The 17,182-nt window shown below is 27.5% G+C and overlaps 1 protein-coding gene across 30 annotated transcripts in view; it reads left to right on the top strand.

Moving 5' to 3' along the window:
* LOC107457063 (myosin heavy chain, muscle) overlaps positions 1–13,595 on the top strand; it is a 59,072-nt gene extending 45,477 nt beyond the window's left edge. For 22 of the 30 annotated variants that reach the window (XM_043044374.2, XM_043044375.2, XM_043044372.2 and 19 more), the window contains exons 29-42: positions 236–322; positions 407–573; positions 1,041–1,119; positions 2,590–2,835; positions 3,937–4,133; positions 4,218–4,350; positions 4,444–4,660; positions 5,637–5,877; positions 7,441–7,762; positions 7,849–7,980; positions 8,705–8,944; positions 9,595–9,795; positions 10,336–10,491; positions 13,250–13,595. In XM_043044374.2, the coding sequence (XP_042900308.1) occupies positions 236–322; positions 407–573; positions 1,041–1,119; positions 2,590–2,835; positions 3,937–4,133; positions 4,218–4,350; positions 4,444–4,660; positions 5,637–5,877; positions 7,441–7,762; positions 7,849–7,980; positions 8,705–8,944; positions 9,595–9,795; positions 10,336–10,491; positions 13,250–13,369 (2,538 nt within the window). In that variant the 3' untranslated portion in view covers positions 13,370–13,595. Of the gene's footprint in view, positions 1–235; positions 323–406; positions 574–1,040; positions 1,120–2,589; positions 2,836–3,936; positions 4,134–4,217; positions 4,351–4,443; positions 4,661–5,636; positions 5,878–7,440; positions 7,763–7,848; positions 7,981–8,704; positions 8,945–9,594; positions 9,796–10,335; positions 10,492–11,608; positions 11,693–13,249 lie in introns of all 30 variants that reach the window. The other 8 variants (XM_071180836.1, XM_071180834.1, XM_071180838.1 and 5 more) reach the window with 1 other exon arrangement.
* Positions 13,596–17,182: the final 3,587 nt, after the last annotated feature.

The following is a 17,182-nucleotide window of genomic DNA, read 5'->3' as shown; positions in this document are numbered from 1 at the left end:
TCGAACTGTGATGATAGTTAATTTTAAAAGTTAGGTCTAAAATTTTAAACTATTAAAAACTAAGAAGTGTTTATATTTAATTTTCCCTAAGTGATTGTTAATGTAAATTAAGAAACATGAATTAGTTTTAAGATGCATATAATGCAATAATTGTTTTGCAACATTTAGAGATGACCAATCGAAAATATTGAATTTTTTATTTATTTAATACGGTATATGTTTTTTTAATTTAAAGGCTGAAAAACAGAGAGCTGATCTTGCCAGAGAAATTGAAGAACTCGGTGAGAGACTAGAAGAAGCTGGTGGTGCAACTTCTGCCCAGGTAACAAGACAGTCATTGATTTAAAAAATCTTATTTACTTTCATAAGTTCGTGAGCTCAATTGTATTATATCTCTATTTTCAAGGTGGAATTAAACAAACGACGAGAGGCAGAAATGACAAAACTAAGACGAGATCTGGAGGAATCAAACCTGCAACATGAACAAGTTCTTTCCAATTTACGTAAAAAGCACAATGATGTTATTGCTGAAATCAGTGAACAACTAGATCAAACTAATAAACACAAAGCAAGGTAACTAGTTTCATAGTTTTTATTTTTAAATAATAAATCTATTTTTTGATAAAGATTCTAATATAATGTTTTTAGGAATCGTAAAAGATGATATTTAAAACTTTTTTATGCTAAAATAATGAACTTTACACAAAATCATTTTTTTAAAAATGTATTTTATGTTCTTTATGTATCGCTTTTTGATCTAAAAACGAATAATAATAACATTTTTAAATTTGGGAAAACATTTTATTACTGTATGCGGCAGAATCAAACAACTATTCATATAAAATATGTAGTCAATTAACAGATTGTTTTTTTTTTTTAATATTAATTTGCATTATTAAATTGATTCAAAATGTGTCTAAGCATTAATTTTTTGTCCTAAATTTAATTGCTATGAAAAAAAATTTTTTTCTCTGTATTGTAATACTTTGTTTTATGTTTTGGTTTTAATATTCTTCTTATTTTATGTTATTTTCTCACAGATTAGAAAAAGAAAAGTCACAAATGAAAGGTGAATTAGATGACTTACGATCAAGTGTTGATCACGTGAATAAAGAAAAGGTATTTTGCATTTCCAAATTTTTTTTCTCCTAAGTTTTGAATTATCAAGCGTGTATCAGAAATAGGCTCTATTGTGCTAAATTGAATGAATGTATAAATGCCTGAATAGATTCATTCTTAATGCATTAAAGCGTCAATACTCTGCATGATTTTCTAAAATACTTCTTCAAAGTTGCTAATGAATGGAATCATTAACACTTAAGAATAAACTACAGGTATCAATATGAAAGCATAATATCAGTAAAACTTATTAAATAACACATACACAACTACTTCTGAAATCATATTAAATAAAAAAAGAAATATACCATGAAATAGTTCAAAACTATAGTTTAACATCGCTATGAGTATATTCACTGATAAAGGGTTCTCAATTGCACTTCTAGTTCAACATTATGCAATTAAAATACAGTACAGAACCCGTTATCCGGAAAACCAAAAAACCGGAACGAAATTCGATAAATTTTCCCGCCATTTTCAAAAAAAATTTTTTTTTTCCTCATAAGTTTTTAGGATTTTCTTTCTATTTTGAAAGATGTTTNAACATAATTTTTTTTTTAGTTGGGTTTAACTACAAAAAAACGGCTTTTTGTAGCGATTCAGAAAACCGCAAAAATCGGTTATCCGGAATAGCGATGGTCCCGACCGTTCCGGATAATCGGTTCCCTACTGTATCAGTAAAACTTATTAAATAACACTTACACAACTACTTCTGAAATCATATTATATTAAAAAAAAATATACCATGAAATAGTTCAAAACTATAGTTTAACATCGCTGTGAGTATATTCACTGACAAAGGGTTCTCAATTGCACTTCTAGTTCAACATCATGCAATTAAAATACTAAAAATTAGGCTTAATTATGACAGTAAAATTAATTAGAATATCTAAATAAAAAAGGAGATTGAAATCACAAAGTTTGCAGTGAATGTTTAAGTAAAAAAAAACTTTTCATTCATTAGCTTAAAATGAAACTGATGTTAAAGCAATGCAAATGAGTTAAAATATTTTAAAAGTAAAAGCTGACCTGAAAAATGAAAAAGGGAAGAAAAATTATCATTTGGTCTGTTCTTTTTATGAATATGTATAAAATCTTCATTTTATTTTTGTCAAGAAATACCAATTTTTCAACAAGCGTAAGACTGCTTCAGATAACGATGTGCTATCTAATTAGTAAACCACAATGTTACATAATCATCAAAGAAAAAACAACAGAGTTTTGAAAAATTTAGAGCATACGACTGTAATATATAACATACCTGAGCATATAGTTTATCAATCAAAATTCGCTTAATAATGAAATACAATATATATATATATATATATATATGTGTGTGTGTGTGTGTGTATGTATATTAATAATTCATTATTCCTAAGAAGCTTAAATTTTGAACTTCTTTTTATTTCTATATGATTCTAGGTTAAGTGCAAACTCCTTTTAGTTTAAAAAACTATTTTGCATTTACAGGCAAACGCTGAGAAAAATTCTAAACAAATGGAAATGCAACTCATGGATTTGCAAGGGAAATTAGATGAAGTCAATCGTTCTCTTGCTGACTTTGATGCAACAAAAAAGAAACTTTCTGTTGAAAATGGAGATCTTTTAAGGCAGCTAGAAGAGGCAGAAAATCAAGTCTCCCAGCTAACAAAATTAAAGAATTCTCTCGCTACTCAGTTAGATGAAGCTAAACGCACAGCAGATGAAGAGAGTCGAGTAAGTTTTATTTATTTATTTACTTTTTAAAATAAGTTTTTAAAATTGAAATATCATGAAATAATGAATTTAGTAAAAGAAATTTATTATAGATCAGTGGTTACCAACTGGCGGCCCGCGGGCCACATCCGGCCCGCTAAGCTTTTTTTTGTGGCCCGCGAACTAAAATATATTAGTTGTCATTTTTTTGCGGACAATTTTCGTAAAAAATCTGTATGGATTTAAAATACTTTTTTTTTCAATAAAAAACCTAATTTCTTTGTTTCTCTAAAAATTAACATACCAACGGTGCAAAAGAATTCATTTCTTAGGTTTTGCATCCAAGAAAATATTTATTATTATTTGTAATTTAATACTTTTGTTTTGTACAACTTGTTAAAAATCTGACCGTAATATTTAATGTTTTTTCAAACATTAAAGAGTTCTATATAAAATTTTGATAAAGTTGCGGACTGCCATTTGACTGGTGTTTTTAATTGCGGCCCTCGACCTCATGTAAGTTGGAAACCCCTGTTATAGATGATGGTTTTATGATAGTGAATCGATGTTTAAGAAATATTTGATCCTAGTAAATGTTTTTCTGAAGTTTTAATTGTAATAACTAATTAGTAAAGAGTCAAATATTTAAATTTAAAACATTGGCAAATTTTTATAAAATAACAATCTAATTAATGAAATGTTTGCATTAAAGTGCAAAAAAAAAAAAATCATAGTTATAGATTTTAAAATTTTTTAAAAAAAAATAAGTTTTTATAAATTTTATTGTTTTAAACATAAAAAAGGATTACTATTTATTAGTTTAAGTTACAATATGTAATGAAGATCACAAATGATTACTCTTAAGAATGCAAACCTTCCTTTTTTTTGCAATAATATTTAGAGTTTAAACTTCTAGTAATATTATATATAATAATAATATAAACATATAATGCAAATTGAATTAATTTTCAATTAACAATTTTTAGGAGAGAGCAGCTNTTTGGGAAACCTTCCATTTTTTTTGTAATAATATTTAGAATTTAAACTTCTAGTAATATTATATATAATAATAATATAAACATATAATGCAAATTTAATTAATTTTCAATTAACAATTTTCAGGAGAGAGCAGCTATTATGAGCAGATTCCGCAATTTAGAACATGATATGGACACTATTCGGGAACAATTAGAAGAAGAACAAGAAGCTAAGGCTGACCTCCAACGACAATTGAGCAAAGTCAATGCCGAAGTACAATTGTGGAGAACTAAATATGAAAGTGAAGGATTAGCCCGATTAGAAGAACTGGAAGATGCAAAGTAAGAAATCAAATTTCGTTGCTATAACTATTTTTTATTTTTGTAGTCTTTTTCCTGATAAATAATTAATAATTTCTTCTGTAGACGAAAACTTCAAGCTAAACTTCAAGAAGCAGATGAATCTATTGAACAACTAAATGCCAAATGTAGCAGCTTAGAAAAGACCAAAACAAGACTTCAAGGCGAACTTGAAGACATGTCTATTGAAGTCGAGAAGGTGAAACTAAATCAGTGTTTCCAATTATAATGGTATTGCTTTAAAGAACTTAAGTCATTTTATTTTGATGTAACAACTATATTTGATTTTTAGGCCAATTCCCTCGCCAATGCATTAGAGAAGAAACAAAAATCATTTGATAAAGTGGTGGCTGAATGGAAGCAGAGAGTTGATGATTTGGCAGCAGAGTTAGATGCCTCACAAAGAGAATGTAGAAACTATTCCACTGAGGTATTTAAACTGCGAACTCAGTATGAAGAAAGTCAAGAGCAATATGAATCTGTAAGGAGAGAAAATAAGAACTTACAAGGTAATAAATCTTTCTATTTAGTTTCATAACTACTTTTTACTTATCTTTTTATTATGTTGAAAATAAAAATAAGATACTTAGTAATTATTTCATTGTTAAATAAGTTTACATGAAGAAAAATATAGATAATTGTTTTCTGTTAAATTAATTTGTACATTTATTTTTTTAAAAATATTTATCTATATAGTAAAAATATTTATCTGTTTTAGATAGAAAATATTTCTCTATGTGGGGAAGTTAAAATTAAATACCTAGTAATTATTTCATTTTAAAATAAGTTTTCAAGTAAGTTTAAAAATCGATGATAATTGATTTCTGTTAAATTAAATTGTACATTACTTTATTATTTTTAAAAAAAATCAAAATTGTCAGTTATTTTTTCACTCCAGCTGTTAAAGTTTTTCTTATATTACTGCCCTGTTTAAAGAAAGGAATATATTTTATAAAATGTTATTATACATTTATGCATATTTAAATTAAAAGATGAAAATCTTTTTGTTAATTTAAGTTGTACATTAATTTACTATTTCTTTTTTTAAAAAATAAATATTTATCTAAATAGTTAGTTATTTTTTCCACTTCAGCTGTTCAAGTTTTTCTTATATTACTGTCCTGTTTAAAGATAAAACGTTACTATACATTTATGCATATTCATATTAAAAGATGAAAATCTTCCTTGTATAATTTTGTAATTAGAAGAAAAAAACCTGCTCAAAACTCTGTTTATTTTTAAGTCCTATCTATTTTATTTTAAAATAAGTTTAGTTAAATAAAATATAGTTCATGATTGATTTCTCTTAAATTAAATTGAACATTAATTTACTAATATTTTTTTTAATTGATCAAATAGTTATTTTTTTCACTCCTGCTATTCAGATTTTCCTTTATTGAGTCAATTAGTCTTGTCTGTTTTAATTCACCTGAAACTAAATGATATTTTCAAAAGCAAATATATTTATGTGTGCATTGCTTACAGATGAAATCAAGGACTTAATGGATCAGCTTGGAGAAGGTGGTAGGAGTGTACATGAATTAGAAAAGCTTCGTAAGAGGCTCGAAATGGAAAAAGAAGAACTGCAAGCTGCACTAGAAGAAGCTGAAGCAGCACTAGAACAAGAAGAAAACAAAGTTCTTCGTGCTCAGTTAGAGTTATCTCAAATAAGACAAGAAATCGATAGACGATTGCAAGAAAAAGAAGAGGAATTTGAAAACACTAGGTATAACTTTTTAACATATAAATACCATTTTTTTCATTTAATTTCTGTTATATACTTTGTAAAATTCTTGAGACCATTACTTTTTTTGCAGTCGGGGCCGTAGTGAATGTTAGATTTTTTTTTGATAACTATTTTTTTGGGGGAAGCAAAATTCAAAATTACCTGACTGGAATTTGCTTTAAATGCAATTAATAGTCAATTTGAAAAAATCCTTGAGATTTTTAATTTTTTCGTTATTTATATTTAAGTAGTATTTTTTAAGGGAAGTATATCTTAAGGCAGTGTTTCCCAAATTTATGACTTTTGTGTACCTTTTCTAAATTTTTCGTAACATTGTGTACTACTAATAAAAAAATCTCACTATTAACCAGGAGAAAACCAAGTATATGCAATGCACCAAAATAACTGATTCTACAACTCACTTGCAAATTGGTGAATACAAGTTTGAAAAAGTAAACAGTTTTTTTTATCTTGGTTCTGAAGTCAACGCTAATGGCAATATCGCACCCGAAATACAAAGAAGAATCAATAGTGCAAGTAAATGTTTTTATGGATTAAAAAAATATTTGAAATCAAACCTACTAAAAAGATATACTAAACTGTTAATTTATAAATGCTTAATCAGACCTATCCTAACATATGCCTCAGAAACTTGGACAACAACACAGAAAGATGAGAATTCCTTGGGAATCTTCAAACGTCGGATCCTAAGATCCATTTTTGGGGGCAAACAAGTTGATGGTACTTGGTACAGACGTTCAAACTCAGAACTCTATCGGGCTTTTAGAGTGCCTGATGTTGTCAAGTATGTAAAAATCCAAAGAATTAAATGGGCTGGTCACATAATTAGAATGAACAGAGAGCGTTCGACAAACATAATCTTTTTGGCTCAGCCCATCGGATAAAGGCCCAGAGGTCGACCAAAGCTGAGATGGGCCGACTGCGTGGAAAAAGACTTTTCAGTCTTAAAAGTCTCAAACTGGAAGACAACTGCCAGGCGGAGGCAGTTGATTGAGAAGGCCAGGGCCCACCCGGGGCTGTCGTGCCATTGAGGAAGGAAGGAATAAAAAAATTTATGTTTTTTTTACTGTAAAACAATTGCACAAAAGTTAAAAATCACAACTGGCTGTTGACACCACTAATTATTAACTGCTAACTGTGCAAAAAATAGCCAATAGAAAAATACGTAATCGTAAATTTTCATGACTAGCTTTGTTTTTAAATAAAATTTGTTAAATTTTCGTTTTTTGCAAGATATTTCGCATAAAAACGCGTACCCTGCTGAACTGTTCCCGTACCCCTGGGGGTATGTGTACCACACTTTGGGAAACACTATCTTAAGGGAAAGCATGATCATTTATCTAAATTTTAACCAAAATTTTTCGTTTGAATTTTTGAAAAGCTGCCTCAAGACATTAGATGAATCAATAATTTTTGTTCAAATAATTGATTAATCTAATGTCTTGAAGCTTCTCTGATTAAAGACTTGCTTAACAAAACCGTTTTCCTGCAGAATATTTTTTTCTTTTAAATGTATGCTTATAGTTTGAATTTGCCTTTTAGAAAAAATCACCAGAGGGCTATTGACTCAATGCAAGCTAGTTTAGAAGCTGAAGCTCGTGGTAAAGCAGAAGCATTACGTCTAAAGAAAAAGTTAGAGAGTGATATTAATGAACTTGAAATCGCTTTAGATCATGCCAATAAAGCTAATGCTGAGGCACAAAAGAATCTTAAAAAGTATCAGTTGCAACTAAAAGAAACTCAAGCTGCTTTAGAGGAAGAAACAAGAGCAAGAGATGAACTTAGAGAACAATATGCCATGTCTGAAAGGCATTGCAATGCTCTTCATGGGGAATTGGAGGAGAGTCGACAGTTAATGGAGCAGGTGAGATTTTTGGATTTTTCATAACCAAGATGAGCATTTCAATAAAATTGAACAAAATTTATTGAACAAAATTTACTTTTTTACAGTCTGACAGAGCAAGAAGAGCAGCAGAATCTGAATTAGGTGAATGTAGAGATCAGTTGAATGAACTTACAGCTAACAATGCCTCTCTTTCTATGGCTAAAAGGAAACTTGAAGGAGAAATGCAAGCATTACATGTAAATTGTGTTTTTATACGCTTAACTTGGTTACGTCCCATGCTAATTACAGATATTGATAAGGTTTCAATTAATTTAAGAGTAGGTACCTGATATGCGTAAAAAACTAATTTTATGAACCGGGAGGCTGAGTTTAGAAGGTACTCACGTATTTGCTAAATCCCATCATTAAAGGCTATATTACTGAAAACTGTTATGAATGTTAGTATTAATTGGAAAAGCGTTTAATTAAAAACTTTTATGCAATTTAGTTTTGTACAAAATATCAAATATAAATCTTAAAAAAAAAAAAAACTTTTAAGTTATCTGCTGCCGTGACACTCCTTATAAATGTACAATTATTTTCTGAAACTTTGACTTATAAAGGGATAATAAAAATAAATTTTAATGTTTCTGTGAATTTAAGTGAAATAGGAGAGTAATAATGTGTATTCATCCTATAATATCGGTATATAGTTAATCCTATATTATCAGTGAACAACAAAAAAATACTATTTAAAATTTTGTTCAAAACTAACTGTGCTTTTCTTAAATCGAAGAACAAAGAAGAAAAAAAAACAGAATATTTGCTATTTACTAAACAGCAAATTATATATTTCTAATAATGCTATGATTTTTTTTCCTTTAAAAAAACCATGTTGTTTATTTTAAATTTTGTTTTTAAAATCATCTCTTTTATTTGTTCGAACTTATTCTCCGAATAATATAATGTTCTAATTTGTAGGCTGATTTGGATGAAATGCTTAATGAAGCTAAAAACTCTGAAGAGAAAGCCAAGAAAGCAATGGTAGATGCTGCCCGATTAGCTGACGAGCTGAGATCCGAACAAGAACATGCTTTGCAACAAGAGAAGTTACGTAAAACAATGGAACAACAAATGAAAGACTTGCAAGTTAGGCTGGATGAAGCTGAAGCTGCTGCATTGAAAGGAGGGAAGAAAATCATTCAAAAACTTGAACAAAAAGTAGGACTATTTCAATTAAGAATAATTTATTCATCTATTATATGCATTATTTTATAATAACATTTCTTCCTCTTAGACAATCTTTTTTTTTAATAATTATACAACTACAACTCAGTGTTTAGATACAGTAAAAAAACATAAAAATAAGTTATAAGATTATTTTAAATTGATAATGAAGATAAAAGTAGATTCCCTTTATTTATTATTTATATAAAATTAGGAATTCTTAATACCAAGTCCTTGTTTACTACAAATGTTGTGAGACTCGATTAAAAAGTTCAAAGCTCTGTCGTTCTCTACTCTACTAACACTTTATTTACACAAGTTGTTCCATCATATCTTCATAGCAACTCGAAATCCACGTAATTTTCTTTTTAAAATAAAGCGAGACTAATTCTAGCTTGCACAGTTAAATAATAAATAAATGGAATCTATTTTTAACAAAAGATTTTGATTTAATATCTGTTAAAGTTATTCTTAATATTTTACTATGTTGCGATCTTTATTTAAGTATTATCACTTTTGAAATAAAAATAAATACTCTAGAAAAATGAATTTTTTTAATATTGATTTTACTATTTTTTCCTTTACTATGGCATGAATTTTTTTTCCACCTAGAAAAACCAATATGTTTTTTTTTATATCTGTAGGTAAGGGAGCTGGAGAATGAACTAGAAAATGAACAACGAAAACACTCTGAAGCATCTAAAAACTACCGTAAATCAGAGCGCAGGCTTAAAGAAATACAATTCCAAATGGAAGAAGATCGCAAAAATCACGAGAGGATGCAAGATCTTGTGGATAAACTCCAGCAAAAAATAAAGACATATAAGAGGCAGATTGAAGAAGCTGTAAGTAAAAACTTTTTATTCATAAGATGTTTATTCATGCTGTTTATAATTTTTTAGAAAAATTAGCTTTTTTTTCTCACTTTAGTTTTGCTTTTGGAAGCAAAATATTTTGAGTAGTACTAAATTTAATTAAATATTTGGAATATGTCAAAATTTTAGAAGACATGGATTCCACAGAGACCAGAGCCGAGCTCATTGCTTAGAAAAAATTTGGGCTCAGATTCATTATATACTTTGTTACATAATATAATGTTTGGTTCCAGTAATTGAGTGTGAAGAATGTGTAAAAGTTATTAAGTATTTAAGTAAAGAATTAAGAAATAGTAAAAATTAAGAAATAGTAAATCTTATGATCTGAAACTAGGTTATTTTAAGTTATGTGTCTTATATGTTCAGGAATTTATACCTTAAATTTTTTTTATCATCTAGTTTATTATTTAATCTCTTAGTGCATCATGTGCTTTTTTAAAATCTGTTAAGTAGTGCATTCTTTTTATTATTATTTTTTAAGATAAATGAATGTTTGTTTATTTTTTACAGGAAGAGATAGCTGCCTTGAACCTGGCAAAATATCGAAAGGTGCAACAAGAGTTAGAAGATGCAGAAGAAAGAGCAGATATGTCAGAAAATGCACTTGCTAAATTGAGAGCTAAAAACAGGAGTTCTGTATCTACAGGGAGGGGAGTTAGTCCTGGTGTAAGTTTATTTTATTTTGCTTAAATATTTTATGCAACACAAATGCTATTGATTAATTTTAAGTTTTCCAAAAAAAAGTATCTTCAAATTTTCATAATTTGATCGCATTTAACTCAGTTTTAAATTTAATTTAAGATTTTTAATTTCAGCTAAAAAATATCAACTTTAAATTAGAATAGTTTTATATTACCCCAAGTTCTATAGGTCCATTTTCCTCAAAAACTCAAAATAGTTTATGTTTCTCACAAATCTATGATTTAAATCAATATGTTGAACATTTGCTAGTTAAGACGCTCCTGACAATATCAAAATGACACAAATCCATCATTCAAATGAGTGATAAAAAAAGATTAACAATTTTTGAAAGGAAGCTTGCCTGACTTTTTGAGTTTGCACTATGATAATCTATGTAGATAAAATATTTACTGGTCTAAATCTAAAAGTTATAAAAATCTCTTGAAAAAAGGTGTCATAAGAAACATAAAAAGATTAAAACTTAATTTCTAAGTTCAGTAATTTTTATCAGCAATGAGTTTTAAAACTATATACAACTTTTACGAGTATTTGCAAATCTTATAAAATACTCGACATTCATATTATAACAAAATTATTGTTTGCTTTCAACAATATTTATAAAACAAAAACACAATGTGTTGAATTTTTAATGAGTTAAATTTTTGATTGCTTGATGTACTTTTGATTTCTTAAGCTGATTTAAGTTTTTCAAGTTTCACTATAAAGCAAATTGTATATTAGTTAATAGTTTCTCTTCTTAAATAACATAAAATTTATTCTATAGTTTAAAATAAGTTACAAGATTCGTTAGACTGCTTTCTAGTAAAATAAATTGTTAGAGGGGGAAAAAATGAAAGAATTATAACTTAGTGCCTTGATAATTTTACTAAAACATGTTATTTATTATTATAGTTTTATTTAAAATAACTTAAAAAATTATAAATTTCACAGTTTGTTGCTAAATAATATTTTGAACTTTTATTCTCTTTTACTTTATAATTAGATTTTGAGATCTAGTTTTGATTGTTTAAGATAAGGTGATTTATTTGTATAAATATTTTCATTTTTTTTCACACAAAAAATGACTTTTTGTTATATACAGCCAATTGGCAAACCTGTTTCTCGAAAAATTAAAGCATCTGATGACTAAAATGTTCTGATTGTTGGTCTTTGTCTTCTGTCATAGGTGAGAGTGTTATTTTATATGAAATGAGTGGCTGATCCCTTTTAAACTGGCATATTAAAATTTAATCCAAATTAGCATTTACATTACTGCAATAATATTGAGCCAAGCTTTATTGTACCTGCTTTTGTTTTCAAAAAATACCTCGTTTTTTTTTTCGTTATATTTAAAATATTTACAGGGTGATCCTCAGATTAAAGAAATATTATTTTAACAATGCATTTAAAATTGATAATAAACGGTTAAATTAATTCAAGTCGCATTTTTTCACTGTAGATCTTAAATTATTGTGAAATTCATTCAGAATCAATTTTAATATTTAGAAAATCTGATCCTTGTACATGAGGCTTAATGGAAAATAAAGTCAAAAATTATTTTCTCTTCCGATTTGTTATCTACAATTTAATTTTTTTTTTAATAAAAATTTAGTGGCACATTTTGTGAAGTGTATGGCTAGCAATTAAGTTGCAGACTTCATGGTTCACCCTGTACTCTTATGATAGTATCGATTAAAGTATTTTATGCTATTTTAACTAACCATCATATATCCTGTTCACAAGCCATCCAAACTAATGCAAAAATAATATTTGTATCTTAAGTCTTGAAAATTGCATGATTTTATTTATTATCACATTGTAATAGAGATTTGGTTATTGGTAATTTCATTATGAAGATACTGGTAATTGGTTACTGTAATAGATTCATAAGTTTTGATTGTTTTATTTGTATAATTACTTATGTCAGCATTTAATTTCTTGTTGTTGCCTTTACTTTGACAACAAGGCGGATTTATTAACAGTACTAAAAAAGAGGATATTTTCAGTCAAGAATTTTTTTTTATTATTATTTCTAGTCTTGTCAGTTACATTTGATAAGTAATGATTGTTAATTTTTTTTTTTCAAGTTGGAAATGAAATCTTAATGTATAAATTAAGTAGACAATTTAAAGTTCAAAATTTTTATGAATTAGTTTATCAAAATAGGCACATAATATATATTCTTCGCATCAACATTTTAATTCTCGATACTTCTAATACAAAAGCAGCTTCAGTCTGGACAATTGTAATGATAAATGATATAAATTTTAAATTTTTTTCTTAACTTCAAGTACTGCAGTCATATCCATAAATTTTAATATAATTTACAGTGCATACAAAAATTTTTCTAAAACAAAATATAGCGCTTGAAAGCAATAAATTTTTTTGTGGATACATGAGAAAAATCATGATTTTTTAAATCTAATTCAGAATCATATTTAAATCATAATAATAACTGTAAAAGGATCTAAATAACATTTTCTTAAGAAATTCTATTTTTTCACTTTAAGTGTGGTGACACAACAACGGCATTGTTTCAGAAAAGCCAATTATTACTTTTTGCTATTGAATTTTTTATGGCAATGTTGCTTCCTAACAATGTCAAAAGCAACAACAGGCAGTTATGGGTTAAAAAATAGCTATAAAAGATCTATCAGTACAGAAGAAATTCCCACTCGACGTTTGTGCTCTGGTGCTTTAATAACAATTTACTTTCTGAGAGCTGTTTTTTTAAATGTTTCAGCCCACAAGCAGGATTCATCCTAAGAAGACTTTTTCTGAATCACCATATGGAATAGGCCGCAACTCTTTCGCTCCTACAAGATTCAGCTCTCATGAATACTTGGACGACAGTGATCACTAAATTACTCTTCATATATTTTTATTATACTATTATGCTTACTTTTTAAAAATACTGGACAATATTTATAAATTTCAGAAATAAGACTGAACTTGAAAACTATCTTGCACACTTAGAATAAGAATTGCATTTTATCACTCAGTATTTCTTCATGTATGTGTTGCAAGAGACATACCACTAATTTCTGTATACTTGCATTGAAATAAAGTTTCATTTATCTCTTGAGAAATTATTTACATTATAAATAGCATGATTTGTGAAGTTTCCAACATATTAGATCAGGAAGTTCCTGTCATTTTTATAATTTTAACTTTCCATGCATCATAAAAATTTTTTTGGCAGGATGTTGTGTTCTACCGGAATCTGTTTTTTCTTTAAGAATTTATATCAAATTTCAGATCACTATAACATGGAATGTCAGATTAAGAAAAATGATCATTTTTGTCACCTTTTTTCTTTTAATTAAGATTGTAAGGCAATAACAGCTGTTTGTGCTGTGTATAGAGATGGTCTCATAACTGAAAAAATTGCTCATATGAAGATTCATTCAATATTAATGAAGAATCAAGAGCTTCCTGGGAGGAATAGATATTTCAGGGGATTTTTGCCCCGGAAGGTATTAAAAATCTTGAATGTTTGGAAGGAGTTAACAAAGAAAAAAAATTGTTTAATTAGTTAATTTTTTAACTAAAAAGTAACCTTGAAAGAGCAAGAACTCAATTACTAATCCAATATTTATATCCTTACTGTATAACTGTAGTTAAAAAATTTTTGACTTATCTTTTGTCTCCAAATTTTATATTTTAAGTCTAAACCTTTTTAAGAAATACTTGCCACACTAATTTTACATGGCTTGTCCGTCTGGCCAAAACGATTTTCTCAGTATGTATGGCATTAATTTCTTCAAACCATTTTAGTAACGATAATATAAAAAAAAAATTAAAAATTTACTCGAATTATGTGTTTTTAATAATCTTGGCTTCGCCGGTCAACTGTGACCCCCGTGGCGCTACGAACAAACTCCGTGCCGGTCATCCCCATGGAATTCAATGTGTTAAGCACTCGTTTTCAACGTAATTATATTTATTATCAATGCAGGGTCTACAATAGGAAACACTCTTGGCACTGCTTAACTCTTAGAAATAGCAAGTTTCAATAATCATAGTTATAATAATATCTGTCTAACAAGTTCCAATTTGCAAAATTACATTACTGGTGAGGAATAAATTTAAGTTTGAAATGTTTTAATAACCCTTTCTTTCAGAAGAAAAATACATTTTTATTAATGGATGGGTAACTTAATTTTTTCCATTTTAAAATATTTGCCAAACTGCAGTAAAAGGATTTGAATTAAATTTGTGATTAATGGAAATTTTTTTTATGCAGTCATTACATTGCAAATACGTAATTGCCAACTTGTATAATTATTGGGAGATTTTAAGAAAATGATTTTGCCACTGCTTAAAATAATCACCTTAGTAATTCAAATGAAAATGGATGTTTTAACGTTAGGAAGTATATTGCGAGTTCACATAACTATTAGAAGACATACCACAAAAACATAGCAATGACAAAAATATTTTTCTATGCACTTCCTTCAAAGCTTCTAAATTACGTTCTTAGCATATGTGCAAAATAATATTCATCTAGAGAACTACACTAAGTTACAGCTAGAATAAAATCTAGAAGAATGCGAATACCACAGGTTTCAATTTTAAAACAAACCATCTGTCACTCTTTCTTCATTGATATAGAATTCGAGGTGTTTCATATTTATATTGATAGGTAAAAAATATGGGATGGACTCTCACTTCTAAACTTTGCTATTCATTGATACATTGTCAATAGAAAAATGTTTGTTTTGAAAGCCCAAAAATATATAACACCTGAAATTCTAGGGATTTTCGTAGTATTAAAAATAAATAAAATCAACCGCTATATTGAAATGAACCATTCAGTTCGGACATTTTAATGAAGATAACACTGAACTTAAGGAATGGCATATGGGACTTCATGCATCAGTAATGAAAGGATCACAGCAATGAGAGTATATTACCAAAGAGCTTAGCTGTATAAACATTTTAAAAAATTTCCTAAAAATGAAGCTATTTACTTATAAAAAACAATGCATAATTACCTAATAGATTTCATATGTAAATATTAGAATAATTATTTTCTGTGATAAAAGTTTAGTAAGAAACTTTAAAAACTAAGATTTCAACAATAAATAAACTTTGTAGTAGGCTAAAGAAAAATTCCTGACATTTTTTTTTTTGCAGTACTAAACTTGTTACACAAAGTGAAAACCCCGAAAATTTTACATGCTAACTCAATATTATCAACTAAATAATACACAAACAGTTTTATAAACTACATATTTAATGTAATTTTTTCAAACTGATATTTATACTAGTAATGATAACTACTAATGAAGAATATCACACCATCATAGTAACTAATAAGATTCAATATTCAAAAGGATAAACTTCGTGCTACAAAAAGTGAACAGATCAATAAAGCAAATATGCGAAAATTGTAAAACTGTAATTAGAACTTATTTTTATAAAATTAAACTAATAAAAGCAAGACGAAATTTTGGAAAATTTGGCCTGTAGATATGCAGATTTCTGTGAAATTAACGAAATTCTGAAGTACAGGAATACAATCACCTCTCAAACGACTGACAAACTTTATAATTTGCCCAACTTAAAATTTGTTTTGATCATACTTATTACAAAAAAATTAAAATATTTTAAATTCCAGAATTACTTTGTTTAGAATAGAAAATTTTAACAGCCTTTTTTTTTTTACAAATTTATTAATGGATTGCTATACAAATCATAATAGTTTCGGATCAAAATATATTGAAAATATTTATAATAACTATTGGCGTAAAAACTAATATCAATTAGTTAATGTTTCCTCATACTAAAATCTAGATTAGTAAGTTCAAGACTTCTTTAATCAAATAATTTTAATAGAGGTTTAAACTGTTTCAAAACGAACCAATTTTAGAACAGAAAATATGCCCCCATAGCATTTTTGTAAGAGATTAATTTTGGAGATCTCTTAACTCACTATTCCAAAATTCTATATGATTCTAGTATTACTGATTGGAATCTATCCTTCTTAAAATCAGATAAAAGAGACGAACCAAAAATTATCAAATAGCAAAATTCGACACAAGATTTTTTACTGTATTTGCTGAAAGTAATAAATAAGCATGTGCTTTTTGAATTCATTAGCACAAAAATTTGATATAAAGTAGTTTAGTTCACCTTCATAAAATGATTGAATTACCTGACAGTTAGAAGAAAAAAATCCTGCAGTGAAGGCTATTGAATCATGCATATAATTAGTGGAGGGTCTTAGAGCTTTCAAATTTTGATGATTTTTTCTAATATTATATTGAAATTGAATGCTCTTTGATTGAAAATTTATAAATTTTGTGATTCTCCAAATTGATTATTTTAAAACCTGCACTTGCATTATTCTTGACACACAAAATTTCAGAGCAAAAAGCTAAAGATAAAAAAAACAATTTCATCAGAAAAATAAGAATTATCAGGATAACCATGTAACTTTTATTTAAATATAAAAATTTTCAACAACTGAAAAAGTTGGCAACAGAGCAAATGCAAAATATATTAAGAGTGAATGATACGTATTATACAGCAAATAAATCTATCTACAGTTTTTTTAAATTTTTTTAATGAAAATTAATAAAATACATATTTAGGAGATTTACTAACATAAGTTTGAAAAATTAAATGTATTGCATTGTTGATACTTCTTCAATTATCAATAAAGTGGTTT

Source organism: Parasteatoda tepidariorum, chromosome 5 (assembly GCF_043381705.1).
Source record: "Parasteatoda tepidariorum isolate YZ-2023 chromosome 5, CAS_Ptep_4.0, whole genome shotgun sequence".
Taxonomy (NCBI): Eukaryota; Metazoa; Arthropoda; class Arachnida; order Araneae; family Theridiidae; genus Parasteatoda; species Parasteatoda tepidariorum.
The sequence above is the reverse complement of the archived record's forward strand: the minus strand, read 5'-3'. Positions and strand labels throughout refer to the sequence as shown.